Below are 20,349 nucleotides of genomic sequence, written 5' to 3' on the forward strand. Positions count from 1 at the left end.
TTCATCTTTACTTAAGAACTCATGTATTTATATTTCTAAATTTTCCTTTTATTTAAGAAAAGCAAAAAATGAAGGGGGAGAGGGTTATTATTAATACGACTTTCGATTTTATATAAATTTATATGATTTATTTTGTATTACTAATGTACCAATCAAGGGTTTGGTCTATATATATGTATATAATTTATGTAATATTATACGTAACAGAATAAAAATTAATTTTGTTTATTGAAAATATCAAAATAAAGTTAATTCTTAATTTTGGTATTGTGTAATCTTTGCTCAAAATTCAATAACGATATATGTTTTAATATAAATGGAGTGAATAGTTTAAGTTTAAAAACTCGCAACAAAATTAATAAATAATTAAGATATTAAATTTATGAGAAAATAATAATTTATATATGTTTCTTACCATTAACTTTTTCATATATATTGCTGAAACAAATTCACATGTATTAAAATATATTTCAACTATTCAAGTACTTGGCTTAACCCAATATTTAGTAATAAGACTATTTTAATAAGAATAATTCACATGTATTAACATTAATTTCAATTATCCAAGTAGCTTAACCCAATGTTTAGTATTAAGACTATTTTAATAAGAATTTGTAATTCATATCTTTTTTTTTTACAAAATAATTCAATTGGTCATTATTTTGATTGACCACTATGATATATAGAATATAATGGAATTTGTCATACTTGCACTAAATCCTTTTTGATAGTTTTTTATTCCTTCCTATGAGAATTTTGGTTTCATTAGGCAACAAAAGTTGTATACCACCAAATAGTAGTGGGGTTATATAACTCATTTTAATCATAGATTTAATTATAAAGTTTTGAGAATGGAGAAATATGAAGATTTAGGTTTTTTTATTTTATTTGTTTTCCTTAGTTTGGGACCTTTATCACTATATTATATGAAGCGTCAATCTTCGATGAATAATTATAACTTAATTTAAAAAGATGATTATTTGGATAAGAAAAAACACAGTATATTTGATGTAAATATCTTTTTCTTTTATTTGATATACTAATCAGAATGAAAATTCGCGAACTACAATCTATTGAGAGATAATCAAACTTTCTATCGTTAGAAATTCTTAGTTTATCACTTTTTTCCATATCACATCTATTTTAGTTGGAAAAAGTTTCTCCACGTGGAAATTTAATAGTTACAAAAGAAATTATCAATATTTAACTTTTATCATATTTATCATAGTCAATATATAATATCATTATAATAATTGCATAATAATTAAAGGAACATGGTAAACAAACAATTTTGTATAATGCAAAGTGACTTATTGCGTTTATAAGAATTTTCATTCTTTTAATATAATATAAATTATATAAATATAAGTACACGGGATACTTCATAAGATTTTTGTTTCTTTTAAATAAGATCATTTATACTTTAAGAAATCTCACATGACTTTCATTATCTTAATTAAATTAATTTTTTTACTATTTATGCATTTGAATATTAATTTGGATATCAATAACAAATAACCACATATACACTAAACAAAAGATATATATATTATTCATTTCATTTCATATTAAACTTTGTAAAAAAGATAAAATTAAAGCCCTAATTACCAATCATATGTAGCTCAAATTTGACTAGTTAACAACTTCATAGACTCACTATCTATCAATGTAGCAATTCACTCGGTGGTAGTGTATCAATTTGTTCTATATATTTTGCATCTTTCGTACTATATCAAAGTGAATCAATACAAAGAGAAACAAATAAATTTTTTAGTTTTTTTTATTTGACTCGAATCATTACGAATAATTGTAAGTATTTTGGATAAATATATTTATATATATATTTGGTTTATGGGTAATTTTTTATTTTTTTTAATATATAATAAGAGTATAAGTTTTGATATATGGTTTCAAAATACCGTTGCGTAATCTAACGGCCCAAATACAAAATGCATGCCATCTCTCTCCTCTTCTCCTACTTGCTCTCCCCGCCATTTCTTCCCTCCGAGAAATCACCATTTTTCTTCTTCCATGCCCCCAAACCCTAGCTTTCTCCCACTATTTCCTCTCCAATTTCATCACAAAATTAAAATTCTTATTAGCAGCTGCAAAATCAACACACTTGTGATGGTCCTTGATGAAAATGTGCAGTCAGAAATGGCAGAAAAGCAATGCCTCTGTTCTAATCTTCGTAATTTTTTTGGTTTTTTTCATCATCTCGGTGAATCAAATCTCTGCACAGCAGCAGCAGCAGCAGCAGCAGCAGAGCGATAATCCCGGGTCGAAACCGCTTTTGGCCCAGGTCCTTTATAGCAGTTTTAGCAATTTCACTTCCTTGTTTGATCCTGCTGTTACCAATAATTTGAAGTTCTGCATCGATGATGTGTAAGCTCATTTTCTCGATTTCTCTTCGGCATGCGTGATTTTTCTTTTTGTTTTCAATTTTTCTGCCGATTCAACGTCCAACGATGTTATGATAGATTGGTTGAATGCATTTGCTTTAAAACATTGGGGAATTACACAGCAAAATTCACTAATATTGCAAAAACCTCTCTAGAACAAACTCAAATAAGGAATATCTATTTATTTACTTAGCATATAAGGGAATTCCAAGCCTATTAGTTCTATTAATGAACATGACTTGTAGTAGACTTACTTTAGGTCTAATATTCGTTAGGTACAAGTCCTTTAATCTGTTATAATTTGTTATGTTATTAGAAAATGCCGAGGATTTAAGGACTGGTTAGGAAGTGAATTATTCATGTATTAAAGTAAGCATAAGTAGTACTCTTTTTGGTAGCATTTTAGTTGCTATGTATAAAATTCAGCACACCCAAGTGCGGTGTTTGGTTACAATCCTGCATAACTAATATCTCCACGTACTATTAAACTTTAAGTCTTAGTGGTTTTTTTTCTTACTATCTTAGTAGTACTTTAATCTTAAATTGTTTCATAATAGATAAATCATCTCGAAAATCGTCTCTTATATTGCTGTAGGAAAGTATATTCTTCAATTCCTATGTCATTAAGTCAATTCGCAAAAGCTTTTCCTAAGTTTTATTTCACTTTAGTTGTTATAGTGTTGGCTTTGCTAAGTCATCCTAAAGAACTTTGAAAGCTTGTTTTCAGTTGATGAATGCTGATCGTTTTGTAGGGATGCTGAGTGGAACGCGGCTTTTAATTTCACCGGAAACACAGATTTTTTGATAGCATGCATTAATCAGACAAAAGGTACCAATTGCTGGATAAGATTTTGAGGTTGTATGTTTTCTAGTTCGAAGTTTGCTGGTCTAATTCATAATATTCTATACGTTCTGCATCATGAGAATTCAGGAACTTATGAAAAAATGTAGTGTGTAGCCTTACTTTTTTCTGATAAGATAATAATATGAGTTCCTTTGGTTGCTAAACATTCGATTAGCAAGTTCACTTTTGTGGTGATCAATAGTTAATTTCCACAAGTAATGCATTTAAGATTTGATTGCTTCTAATACCATTGACATGGTAAGATCACTCTGTGGAGCTATCTACTAATTGTTCTATTGTCTTTTCATTTTCATGACATCTTCGGTGGTCGAATAGGTGATGTACTGAAGCGCTTGTGTACAGCAGCGGAGATAAAATTCTATTCTCAACTTTTAACGCAAGGACGAGGTAACCTGAAACCTAACACGAATTGTAACCTATCATCATGGGCTCCTGGATGCGAGCCAGGATGGGCTTGTAGTGTTGGAGATAATCTGGTTCGCCTTAAAGATGCAAAGGAAATGCCACCTAGAATTGTTGATTGTCAACCTTGTTGTGAAGGTTTTTTCTGTCCTCGTGGTCTCACCTGCATGATACGTAAGTATCTACAAGAATATTTGCTTTTAAGTCATTGAAACCATGACCACTATCTGAAGTAGATGTGCTCAAACAATTTGGACCAAGCAACATCTCGAAGTTGCTTACTATCAAGAGATAGTGTTTTCTATCATTTCAGAATTGCTTGATATCAAGACACTGTTTATATTATCTCATTTTATTTGAGGTTGATCTTTACAAATTTTTAAAGTGATGAATTTGCTTATCTGATAAACAATCATAAGTTGCACTCTTGGCGTAATTTCATGGTTATTCTTTTTCATCTATATCTGTTTTATGTTTGTTTATTCTCCTATTTTCCGATTGAAGCCTGCCCATTAGGTGCATATTGCCCTATTTCAAATCTCAATGATGACTCTGGTGCATGTGAACCGTAAGTTTCACAATCTTTGGAGTTCTTATTCTTACATGACCAGATTCTCTTGCATCCTTCAACTAATATTTCCTGCCTCAAAATATGAAGGTACCGTTATCAACCTCCTCCAGGGCAGGCAAATCATACTTGCGGTGGAGCAGATGTCTGGGCTGATGTTATGAGTACTACTGAACTGTTTTGTTCAGCAGGATTTTACTGTCCAACTACTGCACTAAAGATACCTTGCAATAAAGGGTATTTATATTCATCCCAAAACCGGGAAACATGCATCTTACCATGATTTCTCTTTCCTCCTCTCCTTGTTTAGGCAGCAAATAGCAAAATGTTACTTCTGTTTAACTCGGCTCATCCTTTTGCTCATATTAGAAGCTCATGCTAATCCATTCTCTTATCATACTGTTTGTTTATGCTTTTCCAGGCATTACTGTAGAACTGGTTCTACATCTCAAACAAGTAAGTCCTCATCTCATGTGATAGTCTGTTTTGTCTCTGTATTAGGTTCTGTGTACTTTATAAAATGCCTGTTTGGTTGTGGTTGTCTCGCTTGTAACATACTTCAAAAGAAAAAATACAAAAGGAAAAAGAAAAATACACACTTGAAAAATGAAATTTCCTTGGTGTATCATAGCAGCTTGTGAGGTTCCAAGTGAAATACAAAAAAGAATTCTAACTGCATGCTGTCATATCCAATTATCTTCTTTGCCTAGGCTACTAGAACTGTTAAAATATGTTAGATGGATATCCAATAATTATTACTAGAAATGAGCAGGACGTATAAAGATATGACCATATTGGAGATCCACCTTACCACGATTGTTATTTTGGTGGTGGGATGTGTCTCACATTCTTCTCTACTAAGAGAAAGATTTACTTAAATTCCTTTTTATGATATGAGACATCATATAGTTGTCATGCTACAGAATATGTGAACTTGTAACTTGAAGATAATACGACAAGATGAAAAGTTATACCTTAAGTAACAACTAATTGCATGTACTTCTCGATTTATATTTCTGGAAATATTTTCTGGTCTAACATTGCCATCATCATCAAGTATTTATCAATGGTTATGGACATGCAGGCTGCTATAAATTAGCTATTTGTGAATCACAATCAGATAATCAAAATATCACAGCTTATGGTATTATGTTTTTTGTAAGTTGTCTCCTCACTCCTATGCTGTACAAATATTGATTGTCTATATAAGGTTTTACTTTTGAGATAGTGTCATAATGCTCCTGGCGTGTTAGCTAGTATGGCTTAATTTTTTTAAGGTTTGAAGTGGGAGAAGGAAAGTGAGTAATTCATGCCGAAAGAACAGAAATAAACCTGCAAAAGAATAGATTTGTCTTCAGCTAATATCTGTTATTTCCTTACCGAAGGAGGTGGGAATGGGAGGGACTAGTCTGGACGTAACTTCTACTCCTCCTTTTCTGATAACAGAAGAATAATGGCTGCATAAATAGCATAATTGAGCCCAAATAAGGACAGATAGCACAAGATATAATATTTTACTTTTCCTTTTCGTTTGATTTTCATCTGTAACAAGTCACAACTAACCAACAAGCTTCTTCAATAACTTGCTTTTTTTCATTTGAAATTTCTAATTTAATCAACTTCATTTCTTGGAGTTCTCAATTGATCACTGAGGAGTCTGTTTGACATTGCTAATTATCACCAATGAACGTCAAATCTAACGTCCATGTTTCCTTGTAATAATCATATTCATGCTGCATTTGCTGAAACATCTGATACGCTTGCAATGGATGCCTGTTAGAGATTCAAAATGTGAAAGTTCTATAAGTATGTCAATTGAACAATGTCATGCATGAGTTTACAAGTGCTCCTTTAATCTGAAAAGAATTCCCACCTTTTCTGAGTTATACTCTTGTTTTGTGTTTCATAGAGGCATATAATAGATATGACTTATGTACACTCCGCATGCTTCATCCACAAACATGCATATTTTAGTATCTAATTGAGCTAAGATTGCTATTTTTACTTTAGTGTGACATGTGACTGCGCTTTCCATTTCTAATAGGGTGGAATTACACTTATACTTGTCATTCTATACAACTGTTCTGACCAAGTGCTGAGCAGCAGGGAGAGAAAACAAGCGAAGTCCAGAGAACGCGCAGCAAAAAGTGCAAGGGAGAATGTACAGGCACGTGAGAAATGGAAATCTGCTAAAGAGATTGCTCGCAAGCATGCAAGTGGTCTACAATCTCAATTGTCAAGGACATTCTCCCGGAAGAAGTATGTAAGTCAACAGGATCCGCATAAGGCTCCTAGTCACGCTAGATCTCGTTCAGAAGCTGCCTTACCCCCCTTGCCCTTAGGTATGTCTCACGCCAAAGCTAAAAAGCAAACCAACCTCACAAAGATGGTGCAAGAGCTTGAAGAAAATCCTGATAGTCATGATGGTTTCAATATTGAGATTGGGGAAAAAAATATGAAAAAGCCTAAGACTGAAAAGTTGCAAACCAAGAGCCAAATCTTTAAATATGCATATGGTCAAATTGAGAAAGAAAAAGCTATGCAGGAGCAGAATAAGAATTTGACATTTTCTGGTGTAATCTCAATGGCAAGTGATATAGAGATTAGAACTAGACCTCCCATTGAGGTATGTTTCAAAGATTTGACACTAACTTTGAAGGGGAAAAACAAGCATCTATTGAGGTGTGTATCAGGAAAATTATCACCTGGCCGTGTTTCTGCTGTTATGGGTCCATCTGGTGCTGGAAAGACAACATTTCTTTCTGCATTGACTGGGAAGGCTGCTGGGTGTACCATGAATGGTGTGATTCTCATAAATGGGAAGAATGAACCGATGCAGTCATACAAGAAAATCATTGGCTTTGTACCTCAAGATGACATAGTACACGGAAATTTAACTGTGGAGGAGAATCTTTGGTTTAGTGCTCGGTGCAGGTATGCTATTGCAGTTCTGTTAGTACGAATCTATGCATTCATATAATATCTTTTCTGCAAGGCATTTGTTTTTTCTTTTTGAAACTGGTAACATTAGTATGTCATTCTTTTGCTTCATGAGTTTGATGACTTCAACCATCAGTCTACACTCTACATTTTGGTGTTGACTGGTTCCAGTTGTTTGTTGATTAGAAAGGTCATGCATTTATTTCCTTCTTATTCTGGAGTGCTACATGCCTACCCATTATTGTTAGAAACCACTGTCTGATACTTGTCAATGGATTTTCAAAGTATTCATGTGAGGGTCTCAAATCTCTGCACCGTCCATTATTGTCAAACACAAACTAGGCAGAGATATGACCAGGTTATATTATCCAAAAGGAAGTTAGTTTGCCTTTTGCTACTGCTTTCACTTGTTAGCTTGCTGTTTTTTGATACTATATTCATCTGATGCTAGTCTACTCTTCTTTGTTGAATCACTCTTCCAGGTTGGCAGCTGATTTGCCTCAACCTGAAAAGGTTTTAGTTGTTGAAAGAGTCATAGAGTCCTTGGGATTGCAACCTGTGAGAGATTCTCTTGTGGGGACAGTGGAAAAGCGAGGCATCTCTGGGGGTCAGAGGAAAAGAGTCAATGTTGGGCTGGAAATGGTTATGGAACCTTCTTTGTTAATCTTAGATGAACCCACTTCTGGTTTGGATAGCTCTTCATCTCAACTGTTGCTCAGAGCAACTCGTCGTGAAGCTCTTGAAGGAGTAAATGTATGCATGGTGGTGCACCAACCAAGGTGATGTTACGAATGATAGACTCTTAAGTTCTTCTTCCATCTGCATTCCCAGGTGGTTATCATATTGACTTTTATCAATTGCAGTGTCTTTCTGTTTATCCTCGCACAGTGTACATATTGCAATCACAAACATGTGGAATTATAACCATATAAAATTTAAGTACCAGCATAATTGATGCAATTTCGAAATGCGGAAACTGAAACCCTAATTCTAAGAACAACAAATAATGACATGTTCTCTATTGATTCAAACACTGTATTCAAACTTTTTGGATCAAGTTCATTGAAGTCTAAATGGCAATGCAACTCAAACTCAGGACCTCTTCTTGCTCTGTTTACACAGCATCTTATTTCAGAAAAACTTTTTGACTCTGGTTCTCAGATTAAAAAATGCTGGTTTCTTGTCCATGGTAGGTTAGAAGTAAAATAACTCCCTCCATTCCAATTTAGGTGTCTTACTTTCCTTTTTAATGTGTATATTCATTGAGAATGTCACCTTTCTTATTTAGTTGTTCGGAAGCTTTTAATTCCAATGTTCTCATTTTACTATTAATGACACTCCCTTAGAACTTAGAAGCATGACATGGTTTATTTAACATTTTACTATTAACGACACTCCCTTAGGAATGATATGTCTTGTTTAATATCACAAGATATGAAAGGTACTTTTGGCATGTTATACACACCATTAAGACCACAAAATTCAAAAGTTCCATTATATTTTTAAACTTCATGCCTAGTCAAACTAGGACACACCAAATAAAACGGAGGGAGTAACATACTTTATAGCTAGATTTGCTGAAGAATGAACTTTGTATTTGAATGATAATATAACTTTTGGGTTAAAATGTGTAAATGAAGTACTGTATTATTGCAAATTCATGAATTATTAGATGCTTGTATTTGGGAAAGGGGGTAACTATATTGTTAGATCATTATACATGTACAGAATAGGTGCCTCTGTATCAGATGCAACTGTTGGGGAAATTATATTCAAATCCAGTTTTTTGTAGCAGAAAACAGTAAAATAGCCAAGGCTCTAGTACATCTCCATGCTTCTATATCAGAAGCAAATGTTGAGGAAATTATGTCTAGTAGGACTCCCAAAAAAAATATGAGAAGTTGCAAATATAAGATCAAGAGTCAGAAAAGACAAAAAATATGATAACCATTAACTTAAAGGGATAAATAGATAACTTAAGAATGGAGGGATAACAAGTTGATGAAATTTGTGAATCAAATTCGAACCTTAGAAGAAGATCTTCCAGAATAAAGTGTTGTACTGGATATGGAAGGAAAAACAACCACATTTCGGATGTTGACAGAGACTCATTTTGGTTCGATGTAATATATTAAGGAAAATTATATTTTCTAAAATAACCAACCGAATCTCTTACAATCCTTTTGCAGCTATACTTTGTTCAGAATGTTTGATGATTTGATACTTCTAGCCAAGGGTGGCCTTACAGTATATCATGGACCAGTAAAGACAGTGGAAGAGTACTTTGCAGGAATTGGAATAACTGTACCTGATCGTGTTAATCCTCCTGATCATTTCATTGATATTTTAGAAGGAATTTATAAACTCCCAAGCACTGGATTGAGCTATAAAGATCTTCCCCTTAGATGGATGCTTCATAATGGTTACCCCATACCACCAGACATGCTAGAATCTTCTGGATCAAGAGCATCTTCGGCTGGAGATAATTCAGCTGATTTAACAAGTCCTGCAACTGTTACCTCCGAACAATCTGCAGACCTGTGGGCAGATGTAAAATCCAATGTTGAACAGAAGAAGGACCGCATGCGATTCAACTTTTTGGCATGGTCGGACTTGTCCAATCGGAAAACACCTGGTGTGTTGCTTCAATATAAGTATTTCCTTGGAAGGTAATAATATCTCCTTGTATACTTTCTAAAATTGTTCTTTGGTATGTTATGTTATGTTCTCCCTATTATTTTCTATGTCTTCTTTACTTCTGTATTTTTCTGTTAGCTGCTACGGTAGCTGCTATGATGTTTGTTACTCGAGGAAAAATGTGTGCCTAATTCTTTTAGTTGATTTAGAAATGTTTTTGAGTTTGCATTTGTTTTGATTGTTGGCATCTATTGTCAGAGTCGGTAAGCAGCGATTGCGTGAAGCCCGGATACAAGCAGTTGATTTTCTTATTCTATTACTTGCTGGACTCTGTTTGGGAACACTTGCTGAAGTGAGTGATGAAACCTTTGGATTCATGGGTTACCTTTACACCGTCATTGCAGTTCGTAAGTTCAAAACCTCAGAACAGTTTATATACTTCATTTTTTAAAATCTCAATACAGAAAATTGATGACTTCAAATGAGACGGTTGATAATTTTTATTTGCAAATTTATGAGAAAAAATTCTCAATTTTCAATTGCTGTTGTTGTCTTTGACCCTCCTTACTGCTAGTAGTCACTCGTTAAAGTAAGAATAATCAATCTCAAAGAAGCAAAGCATCTCAGAAAAGGACTTAAAAGAATTCTATTCCATATATCTTCATTACCTTTTTTCACTTTACCTTAGTTCTAATCTTTCAAAATGTTTTTCAGCTCTTCTCACAAAGATTGCGGCTTTGAGATCATTTTCTCTAGATAAATTACATTACTGGAGAGAGAGTGCATCTGGCATGAGCGGTTTGGCATATTTTATGGCTAAGGATACAGTTGACCATATCAATACAATTATAAAGCCTGCAGTTTATTTATCAATGTTCTACTTCTTCAACAATCCAAGATCTTCGATTTTGGATAATTATCTCGTCTTGCTTTGTGTTGTATATTGTGTTACTGGAATAGCTTATGCACTTGCCATCTACTTTGAACCTGGTCAAGCTCAACTGGTGTGTATTCAGAACTTTGATCATGCAATACGTATCAACTCCAACCGTTATTCTCTATTGCCATGATTCTCTACTAACAAGCTAATCTGTCTTTCAGTGGTCGGTGTTGCTTCCAGTTGTTTTGACCCTCATAGCGAGCAAGGACAGTAGTTCATTCACGGGGAAATTAGGAGATTATATCTATTCAAAGTGGGCCTTGGAAGCATTCGTAATTGCAAATGCTAAAAGGTTTGTTGAATCCTTCTCCATATATGTCTAAATTCCTCTTGCATTATGGCTAAACTTGCAAATAAATACTTGCTGAAATTTAGAAGAAACATACACAGTTTAATACCACAAGTTGTGCCTGAGGAGTGTAGTGTGTACACTAAGCTTACATCTTGTGCAGTTAGATAGGTTGTTTTCAATAGACTCTCGGCTCAAGGATAGTATAATGACAGCATTTACAAAAACATAAGCAATGAGCAATAACAACAACAGGATAATTAGAAAACTGAAGCATATAAGACAACAAATAGTAATAGAAAACTAGGAATGAGAAGCATGGAAATTATAAAATTAAAAAAATACCGAAAATTATACTATTACTGCTGGTAAGGAAAAGCAAAATGTGAAGCTACCTGTTACTTAATCATTAGCCATCAGTTGTTGAACATCAAATGCACCTCAGATTCCAGGGTAAATTGTAATTTTTTTTTTGTTTGTTTCTCTTCATTTTCATTTTGTCGGCCTTTAGGTACTCTGGGGTGTGGTTGATCACAAGATGTGGTGTACTAAAGAAAAGGGGCTATGCACTTGATCATTGGTACCCTTGCTTACTAAAACTCATCCTTCTTGGCGTTATCAGTCGCTGTGTAGCATTTTTCCTATTGATAACTTTCCAGAAAAAATAAGTCTTGTTTGTTGCTATCGTGCTTCATCACTTGGTATACAAGGACAAAAGTCAGTTTACAGACTCAACCATGAAGAAAATGTTGGGAAGCCTCAAAAAGTTGGGTCCCTTGTGAAGATTATTGTACATAACCTTGATACGATTCTTGCCAAAAATGTAAATTACTCGAAACAGATGGTATATAGCAGCAGGAGTCAATTAAACAGGTTAAATGATTATTTCATCTTTAGGTGAAAAATCAAGTGTAATATGTGCTAATAGTAGTTCGTCTAGGAGATTGATGCTACCTGGTTCCTGAGCCTCGTGATGTAGCCTTGAACCTCAAGAGAAATAACCAAGAATGTCTGTCTTGTCTTGATGAAGTAGACAAGGATACGACTGTGAGTACACTTCATAAATTGGAGGGTACACCCAAAAGTTGGTAAAAGATCAGGAAGTTAATGTCAAATTATGTAAATGGTTATGCAGCCAAATGTGATAATGCCAGCATAAATTAAGTTTTGAGTAGACAGTACATCTTTTTTGTTCAGAAAATTATCTCATGTTCCCTTCTTTTTTTTCTTCTTTTTCTTTTTCTGATTGGTTAAGTTATCTCATGTTTTTTGGATAAGCAAAGAGGAAAAATAGTGTTGCTACTCCATTAATGAAGCCTGCACCCTTCTCATCAGGTTAAGTTGGCAATGAGAGATTGTGTTTGTGCACAAGTTTGCCTGTTGGTAAATAGTGTAAAATTACAATAACAACATACCGGTGTAATCCACAAATGGAGTCGGAGGAGGGTAGAGTATACGCAGATCTTGGGAGGTAGAGAAGTTGTTTCCGATTAGACCCTGGGCTCAAGAAAAAAGATATCAAAGAAGATCAAAAAAGAAATAATGGAAGTAAAGGAATCTAAGGCAAAATACTATAGCAAGTATGATGAAGCATTCTGCAAAAAAAAAAAACAGAAAACACAAAATATTGCAATAACTGAAGTACAAGAGTCAAAATAGTAGCAAAAATTGAACGATAAGAAACTAAATGAGAAATACTACAACTACCAGTGTGGAAGGGCACGCAAAACAATGATCTATTATCCTACTAACCTTCTACTCTAATACGTGTCCTTCATAACCTCCTAGCCAGAGTAAAATTGAAGAGAAAAAAGGGCCCTTTTTTTTCGCATGGGGCAAAATAAGTACAGCAAACAAGTCACTGCTACATTATTCTACATGACTGTTGAAACAATTTTATTTCCAAACCAAATCCCCCATGAATTTTAATCCAGCGACGCCCCTTATCTCCACATCAACCAATGGTGCTTGGATTATCTTTAAACTTGCTAACTCGGGATCTTTGGTGATAGTTTCAAGAGCACGCATCTGATCCTGAAACATTTTAAACAACAAAGACATCAGCAAAACTATCCAAGTGAAGATCAGGTAAGTCAGAGATACTTCACAGGATAATTCAGTTTTCATCACTGTTTGGATAAAAAGGTTGATTAAGTTGAAAATTTGAAGGTTTTGAATATGCACTAAAGCAAGTGAATAAGATTAGAATATCAATGTCCAAGAAAAGACAACAGCTGTCCAAGGCCACCCCAGTACTAGGCATTTGATCAATTTGTCCTATTTCTAGTGATACCCTTTGTGAAGGTTTCCAAAATGCCGACTAGTGCATGTTGGATACTCCAAAAGTAGAGCAACATAGCTCTTATATCACTAATTTTACACTCACTATCTAGTACTCCCTCCGTCTCATTTTATGTGGCACCATTTGACTTGACACGATGTTTAAGAAAAAAAGAAAGACTTCTGGAACTTATGATCAAATAATTCTTAGAGATTTGTGTGGTAGAAGCATCATTGCCACTTCTTTCAGCAACAACAATATGACTTCTTCGCTGTTGTATTTGCTTCGCATACTAGTTTTTTAGCCGAGGGTCTATCAGAAACAGCATCTCTACCTTCACAAGGTAGAAGTAAAGTTGCGTATACACTACCCTCCCCAGTCCCACTTATGAGATTACACACGATATGTCGTTGTTTGTTGTAGTTGAATCTCTAATCTGCCATCCGAGTAAGTCTTTTATTGCATACAGAAGCTCTCAGAGTTCAGCATGCATTTGTCCATGAGTACCTTTCCTATTGTAGAGTTTATAAGAAGTGTAGTGGTGGAATTCAATGGATATAATTTTTTTGAAATAGTGGAATTCAATGGATATAATGTGACACCATAAAGAAAACTTGGCGCATGTGACATACCACAATACGACAAGTTATGAAACAGCTAACATTTCCATAAAGCTGAACATTTCATGGTGGAAGTTTATGTTCTGTACATACCTACCTTCTTGCATAACTATTCCAAATAAGGTATCGAGAGAGCCTTCTTAAAATTAGTTTTCAAGAAATACATTGACATGCGTAAATATTGAGCATATCAATGGCTTGACATGCAAACAATTCCAATAGATATTTATTCCCCATTTGAAATTCAGATACCTGGCTCTGAATTAAGATACTCACTAGGTATTCTTTCATCTAGCTTAGGTTTCTTTCTACTTCATTATTTTTTTAAAAAAAGTTGCTTAGCAGTATAAATGCGAAGGATTTAGCTTAAAGAGAGAATAATTTAGAATATTTTCAAGAAACAGGATGATTTAGAATAATTTTCGCTAGGCTGAATTTGAAGAGTTAACTCTTACCTTTCTTCTCATCACACAAAACTTGCATTCTGATGTAGACGGAGGTAGGACTTGGTTAACGATGAGCTTTCTTACTGAAACACTTTCCTTCTTCAATGATGCACAGAGTCGTGAAGACTCATTGATCGCCATCACCTGTACAGAATGTATTTGTCACAAAGAGCTCACTCAACAAGTACTTGCAAGCATAGCAAAGAATAGCTACAAGCTAAACATTTTGGTCATTTAATATTTGCTCAGTTGAGCATAAGTAGCATAGTGAGAAAAGAAATCCTAATAATAGTATTTGCAACAAAAATAGTCAGTGTAATGCCACAAGTGGGGTTTGGGAAGGGGTGGTGGGTACGCAACCTTAACTCTACCTTTGTGAAGGTAGAGAGGGTGTTTCGATGGACCCTCGGCTCAACCATTTTTCCAGAGTCATGGTAACAATGCTATTCTTATTTTTTGTGTTCCTCACATGCATTTCCTACTTCTATCAATATTTTTCAAACCTAATGGACATATTGTGTAGAAGCCTCTATTTGATGAATACAATGTATTGGATATTGAAGCTTGCTGACCTAAGTATAAAAGCTCAACTATATGGAGCATGAACTACAGGAATGGAAAAGACAAAGTAGAGGATGCTATTTATCATTGGAAGTAATTCTAAATAAGTGGCAAGCTAGTTTTGTTTCAAGCTTATGCTCCAGCATTGTTAACTTATAGTAATAGGACGACAGAATTTGGGCATTACAGTGGGGATTGTCACAATGATAAACTCTGTAGTTTCTGAATCACGGAACAGATCTCGAACTTTTGCCATCCTCTCCCTTAATTGCTCTAGCTTGTCACTCTGCAGAGGAAGGACATAATAATTGTCAATTCAAAGCAAAAGTACAGCAAGATAACTAGTATTGTAACTTCAATGCTTACAGCATCATCTCGTTGTGGCTCCCCTTTGTTGAACATGGATTTTAAAGCTGAAGTAGCTGATGCTATTTTCTTTTTAAGCTGCGACACATGGAAAAAGTACTAATAAAGCTGAAGTGAAAATAAGACTTCGGTAGATGATATTGAAATAAAATAAATGATCACCCAGTCCTAGATTAAACATGTCTTTTTTTTTTGACATAACATGTTTTTTTATCTTTTATTAATAACAACAAGGTCAACTTGGCTGTCTACAAGAAGTATACCATTAAAGGAGACCTACAAAATATGGTTCTCTCCAAAGACACCCAGTGCTCTTATACATACCGTAACTACATGGGTACACCGAAAGAAAATAAGGGATCGGAGACAACTCCTTAATGAGCAAAGCTCATCTCTAACCCGTAAAAAGCTCTCCTATTTCTCTTCCTCCAAATGACCCACATCAAAGCAAAGGAGTAACGTCCCAAGCATTGTGTCTTCTTTTCCTAGCTCCACTCTTCCAGCTGAAGATCAACTCCTTCTCAGATCTTGCCCAAGAAACACCAAATCATCTAAAGATGTCCTCCCATAACCTCGTAGCTAATTTGTCATGTAACAGAATATGGTCCAGCTCATCACCCGCCTCCTTCGAAAGGAAGCACTAGCTCATGGCTACAACCTTTCGCTTCTTAAAATTCTCCACCGTCAAAATCACTCCTCTAGTAGCTACCTACGTGAAGAAGCACACCTTCCTAAGCATCCTAGGAATCCAGACCGAAATATGTGGTAACGTCTCTGCCCTAACCAGAAGTCTCTCATAGAAGGACTTAATTGAGAAGGAATAGTTATTTCTCCAGAACAAAACATGCTAAAACCACTGCGATAAGTTTTGGTTAAGAGGAGAAGAAAGACATATGGGCTTGAGGGTTCTCGTTCTTAAACGTGGAAGCATTTTGGTGGAAGAAATCAGAAATGACCCATAATATCCTTCCAGTAGCTAGCACGACAGTAGTTACCTTCATCATCTTGCCTATTGATGCATCCAAGAAGTCTGGGAGCGATAGTAGTCTAAGTGTGTGCCCCTGCAGAATCAACAGGTAAATGCAAACATTAAGCTCAGAGAACAAGTTTTACATTAAAGCAGTTTCTTTCAACTCACCGTTGGTGCTGTATCAAAAACTATGCGAGAGAAGGCACTATACTCCTTCGATTCAAGAAATTGCATGACCTGCAGAACCATCCTATAGTCAAAGAGACTGGAATAAGGTTACAATAAGGACAGTTGTTTATGTGAGCGGTACTGATAACAATCTAACTGAAAAACAGAATTGAACACTCATTTAACATGCCTTTGAAATTGCGATAGCCTCATCTAGACCAGGTGGAGGAGTGTCCAACAGCTCTCCAAGTTTTAGTTCTCCCAACTATCACAAGTTAATAACAGCAGGGTCAAGTATAACAAGGAGTGTTTCAAACATCATAATTCACAGATTGACAAAATCAGAACTTCGTTTAATCAGTTGCTCTGTCAGCAGCTGCAGTAAAGAAATGAACTTGAACCTGAACTTAGCATGTCATACAAAGTTTACAGGTTTTACTTACTGAATCAACAACCAAAAAGACATAACGAATTGCTTAAAGGTCTACGATTACATCAGACACAGTTAATTGGGTAGTTGTATAGTAGGAGACGAGGAGAAACCAAGACTACGCATGGACAGTGGTCGTATGGTAGAGTGTATAATAAAAACATTGAATAGGGTGTATTAGTAATGATGGAATTATTTCATATCCACTGTTTGGTTTGGTGTATTGAGGGCAATTCTGTCTTTACCCATGCTTATCCAAGTATTAATAGCCCTTTTATTACTATATCATGGTTCACTATGTATTACTTATACACCCTATAATACTGAATAGGGTGTAAACTAATTTATGTATTGGATTTTCTAATACATTCTGCCAAACGACCCTGCAAGACCATAGAAAGAGAGGGATATATTAGGGAAAAAAATAACTATTGAAACATTTTGCTTGTTGATGTCACCTGCTCAGCAAGCATTCCGAGGCCCATGCTGTCCATAATATTTTTGACACCTTTGTCACCATGTAGTTGGCTCGCTGCGCGGAACTCTTCCCTTGTTCTCTCAGGGCTTATCTATTTAAATATAAGTTTATTTTATGATTATTCGTCCTAAACAAGTAGATACTTTACTTCAATACCAACAACGAAATAATAAGAACAAGATACCTCTAGTGCATATAATGGAGAATCCACTCCTTGAACCGGAACAAGTGCCCCTCCAGTCAAATTCTACATAAAGCAGAAAACGTTGTAACAACAAACCCAGTCTGTTCCCACAAGTGTAGTATGGGGAGGGTAGAACGTACGCAAACCTTACCCCTACCTTTGAGAAGGTAGAGAGGTTGTTTATGAAAGAACCCTCTGCTGAGAAAACAGTGAAAAAGAGGCACAGCAACAAAGAGAAACAACAAAAAGATAATAAGATACTGAAAAAACAATGCAGTGATATAAATCTAAAGCACAAAACATAATGTAAGTTAATTTCTCTTATGACAGAGTTTAAGAAGAGAAATATGCAGTAGGTACCTGATCAAACGAATCACTCAAAGAGTGAGCAGGATCAGTTGAAACAACAAGAGTCGGATGACCATGGTTTGCAAATTTTACTGCTAGAGAAGCAGCACAGCTAGTCTTCCCCACACCTCCCTTCCCTCCTAACATGAAATACTTCCGTTGTGTCCCACTAACCATCTCATTGAATCCAACAAAAGCTTCAGTAGGAGTAGTAACTGCCCTCACTACAAAGATGAGAGGAACTTAAGTAATACTCAAGCATTTCTTTAAAAAAAATTTAAAAATTGTATGTATAATGTTCAGAACATTGTGTCATGTTTTTTTTCAATCGATTCGAGCTGGCATTTACTGCTTACTGTTATATGCTAAAGCAGCTGTACAGGGACTTGTTTCACATATATTAGTCCTAACTTTTACGAAACAATTTCTACACTAGACAGGTTAACTTTACATGAAAACTCTGCTGGAATTGACAGTATGTTTTAGAGCAACACACAAACAAACTAGAAAAACATGGTATCATATGTTGATTGGAACTAAATTCTGGAAAAGGTTTCTACAAATCTAGTGCAGTTTTATCGCATTCTTCCACTATTGATCTCAAATAAACACCTAAGCCGAATCAGGATTATTGGCTTCTCTTTTAGATAAAAGAACAAAAAACTAATGTTGAATCATTCACTACTTGGAAATTGTGATTCTCAACTCTGAATTCACTATGGGAATAAAGGTTTGTTCTTTAAGTTCTTTACATGGAAAACCACTTGCATTTATTTGCACACACTAGTATCCAGCCTTTTTCTTCTTGTTTTTTTAATTGTGGTGTCCAGGTTAATTTGCGGGCACCTTGACTTATTCCATGAGGTGCTTACTATATCAGATAACTTTGTGCACCGACCTTAGATAGATGAAAGAAAATCACCTATTACTTTTGCCTCCATTTGGATTTGAACATGAGACCTCATGGTTCTCAATACACTTCATTGATCATTAGACCCCACCATAAATGTCACTTTTATGACCTCACAGTTTTCAATACACTTCATTGACCATTAGACCCCACCCTAAGTGTCACTGCTACGACCTCACAGTTCTCAGTAGACTTCATTGACCATTAGACCCCACCATCAATGCCACTGCTACAACCTCACAGTTCTCAATACACTTCATTGATCACTAGACCCCATCCTAAGTGTCACCCCTACGACCTCACATTTCTCAATACACTTCACTGACCACTAAACCACACTCAAAGAGCCAATACTACACAGCATTCTTCATCAAAGAAACTATTTTTACGCTGCCCGTTTCTCAAATACCAGTTAACTTCATTGACCACTAGACCACACCCAAAACGACACCACTTCTATGCAGCCTTCTTCATCAAAGAAACAATTTTTACGCCGCGAACCGTGACATAACAATTTAAAAACCAATCAACATCTACCTAAAACAGCCATGTCCTACAAATGATTGATATAATGAAACTTAATAACCTCATATTCCAACTCTGCAGATACAAGAAACATTAACATTTACATAAACAACACACGCTTGATCAAAATACTCAAAGAAACAAAAACTGTAAAAGAGAACTAAAAATCCCAACTTTATTAATATTAATACATATAATGGAGATTTTACCTTGAAATAGGGGTTTGAAAGTTCTTGAATTGAAACTTGTTGTGAGAGTGCTGAAGCTTCTTCTACTAACATTTGCCAAAGCAAAATAGAAATGGGTTTTCGAAGATTGATGAAAAAGAGACGCCATGGCCATGGCTTTGCTGATTTTTGTTTCCAGGTTAAAGCTTAATTAGCAGTAGACTGCGGAAGAAAAACAATATAGGGTCACAATTTTTTATTTTTTTGGGGAAAAAAATTGTGTGCGAGTTAAAGTTAATTACATAAAATGTCATTTTATTATGGAATTTTAATTGTAAAATGTAGGGGGGATTATTTTATTAGAATGACTATTTATTGTATTTGGTTAGATTATAAATAAATATTTTTAAAATAAAATTTTTAGTATATCAATAAATATTATATGTATATTTTAATTATTTATATTATTGTCCGTTATTTTTATCATTACTTTTAAATGTGAAATTTTTATTATTATATTTCATTTTCATAATCAATCTATTATGTTTTTTAGTAAAGAATATCCTTTCTATATGTATAAGTTAAAGGGTAAAATTGAGGTATAAGTTATTTTCTTCAAAGCTCATGTCGGGAATATACTTACGTATAATTGTTATCGCAATAACGAGAACAATTATATGTAACTTGCGACTATCAATTTTATAACGTATATATTATCGTCTTTATTTTATACTAATATGTTATTGTTGTTACATGTATCAACAGAGGTTCATAACAGGATTTTAAGAATGATAAATTTAAGTATTTATTAGTTATTTTTTAATTGAAATTACGCATTAAATTCAATCAAAT

The 20,349-nt window shown here is 34.6% G+C and overlaps 2 protein-coding genes across 2 annotated transcripts; one reads left to right on the top strand and one right to left on the bottom strand.

The window, feature by feature from the left end:
* The first annotated feature begins 1,737 nt into the window (after window positions 1-1,737).
* On the top strand, window positions 1,738-12,224 carry ABCG64 (ABC transporter G family member 64). The gene is made up of 14 exons (XM_004251360.5): window positions 1,738-2,385; window positions 3,155-3,231; window positions 3,583-3,843; window positions 4,174-4,237; window positions 4,328-4,474; window positions 4,659-4,693; window positions 5,322-5,395; window positions 6,282-7,171; window positions 7,660-7,956; window positions 9,367-9,846; window positions 10,073-10,221; window positions 10,529-10,818; window positions 10,916-11,046; window positions 11,555-12,224. The coding sequence occupies exons 1-14, from the start codon at window positions 2,138-2,140 to the stop codon at window positions 11,709-11,711; spliced, it is 3,300 nt and encodes a 1,099-aa protein (XP_004251408.3). The 5' UTR covers window positions 1,738-2,137; the 3' UTR covers window positions 11,712-12,224.
* Window positions 12,225-12,651: 427 nt separating this feature from the next.
* LOC101267482 (ATPase GET3B) lies at window positions 12,652-19,809 on the bottom strand. Its single transcript, XM_004251115.5, has 11 exons — window positions 19,540-19,809; window positions 17,908-18,119; window positions 17,548-17,610; window positions 17,344-17,454; window positions 16,646-16,720; window positions 16,456-16,524; window positions 16,313-16,378; window positions 15,318-15,395; window positions 15,139-15,237; window positions 14,400-14,534; window positions 12,652-13,077 (listed from the first exon to the last, which is right to left on the bottom strand). Exons 1-11 carry the CDS (start codon window positions 19,670-19,672, stop codon window positions 12,940-12,942), a joined length of 1,179 nt encoding a protein of 392 aa, XP_004251163.2. The 5' UTR covers window positions 19,673-19,809; the 3' UTR covers window positions 12,652-12,939.
* Window positions 19,810-20,349: the final 540 nt, after the last annotated feature.

Source organism: Solanum lycopersicum, chromosome 11, assembly GCF_036512215.1.
Source record: "Solanum lycopersicum chromosome 11, SLM_r2.1".
Taxonomy (NCBI): Eukaryota; Viridiplantae; Streptophyta; class Magnoliopsida; order Solanales; family Solanaceae; genus Solanum; species Solanum lycopersicum.

Bases quoted from the DNA above. Each gene is read 5' to 3' on its own strand.
- ABCG64 (XM_004251360.5), top strand. From the start codon at position 2,138: ATGAAAATGTGCAGTCAGAAATGGCAGAAAAGCAATGCCTCTGTTCTA. The intron at 5,396-6,281 runs GTAAGTTGTCTC...CATTTCTAATAG, and splicing joins CTTATGGTATTATGTTTTTT to GGTGGAATTACACTTATACT. The intron at 9,847-10,072 runs GTAATAATATCT...ATCTATTGTCAG, and splicing joins TATAAGTATTTCCTTGGAAG to AGTCGGTAAGCAGCGATTGC.
- LOC101267482 (XM_004251115.5), bottom strand. From the start codon at position 19,672: ATGGCCATGGCGTCTCTTTTTCATCAATCTTCGAAAACCCATTTCTAT. The intron at 16,525-16,645 runs GCATGTTAAATG...ATGGTTCTGCAG, and splicing joins AGGCTATCGCAATTTCAAAG to GTCATGCAATTTCTTGAATC. The intron at 16,379-16,455 runs GTGAGTTGAAAG...TTGATTCTGCAG, and splicing joins TTTTTGATACAGCACCAACG to GGGCACACACTTAGACTACT.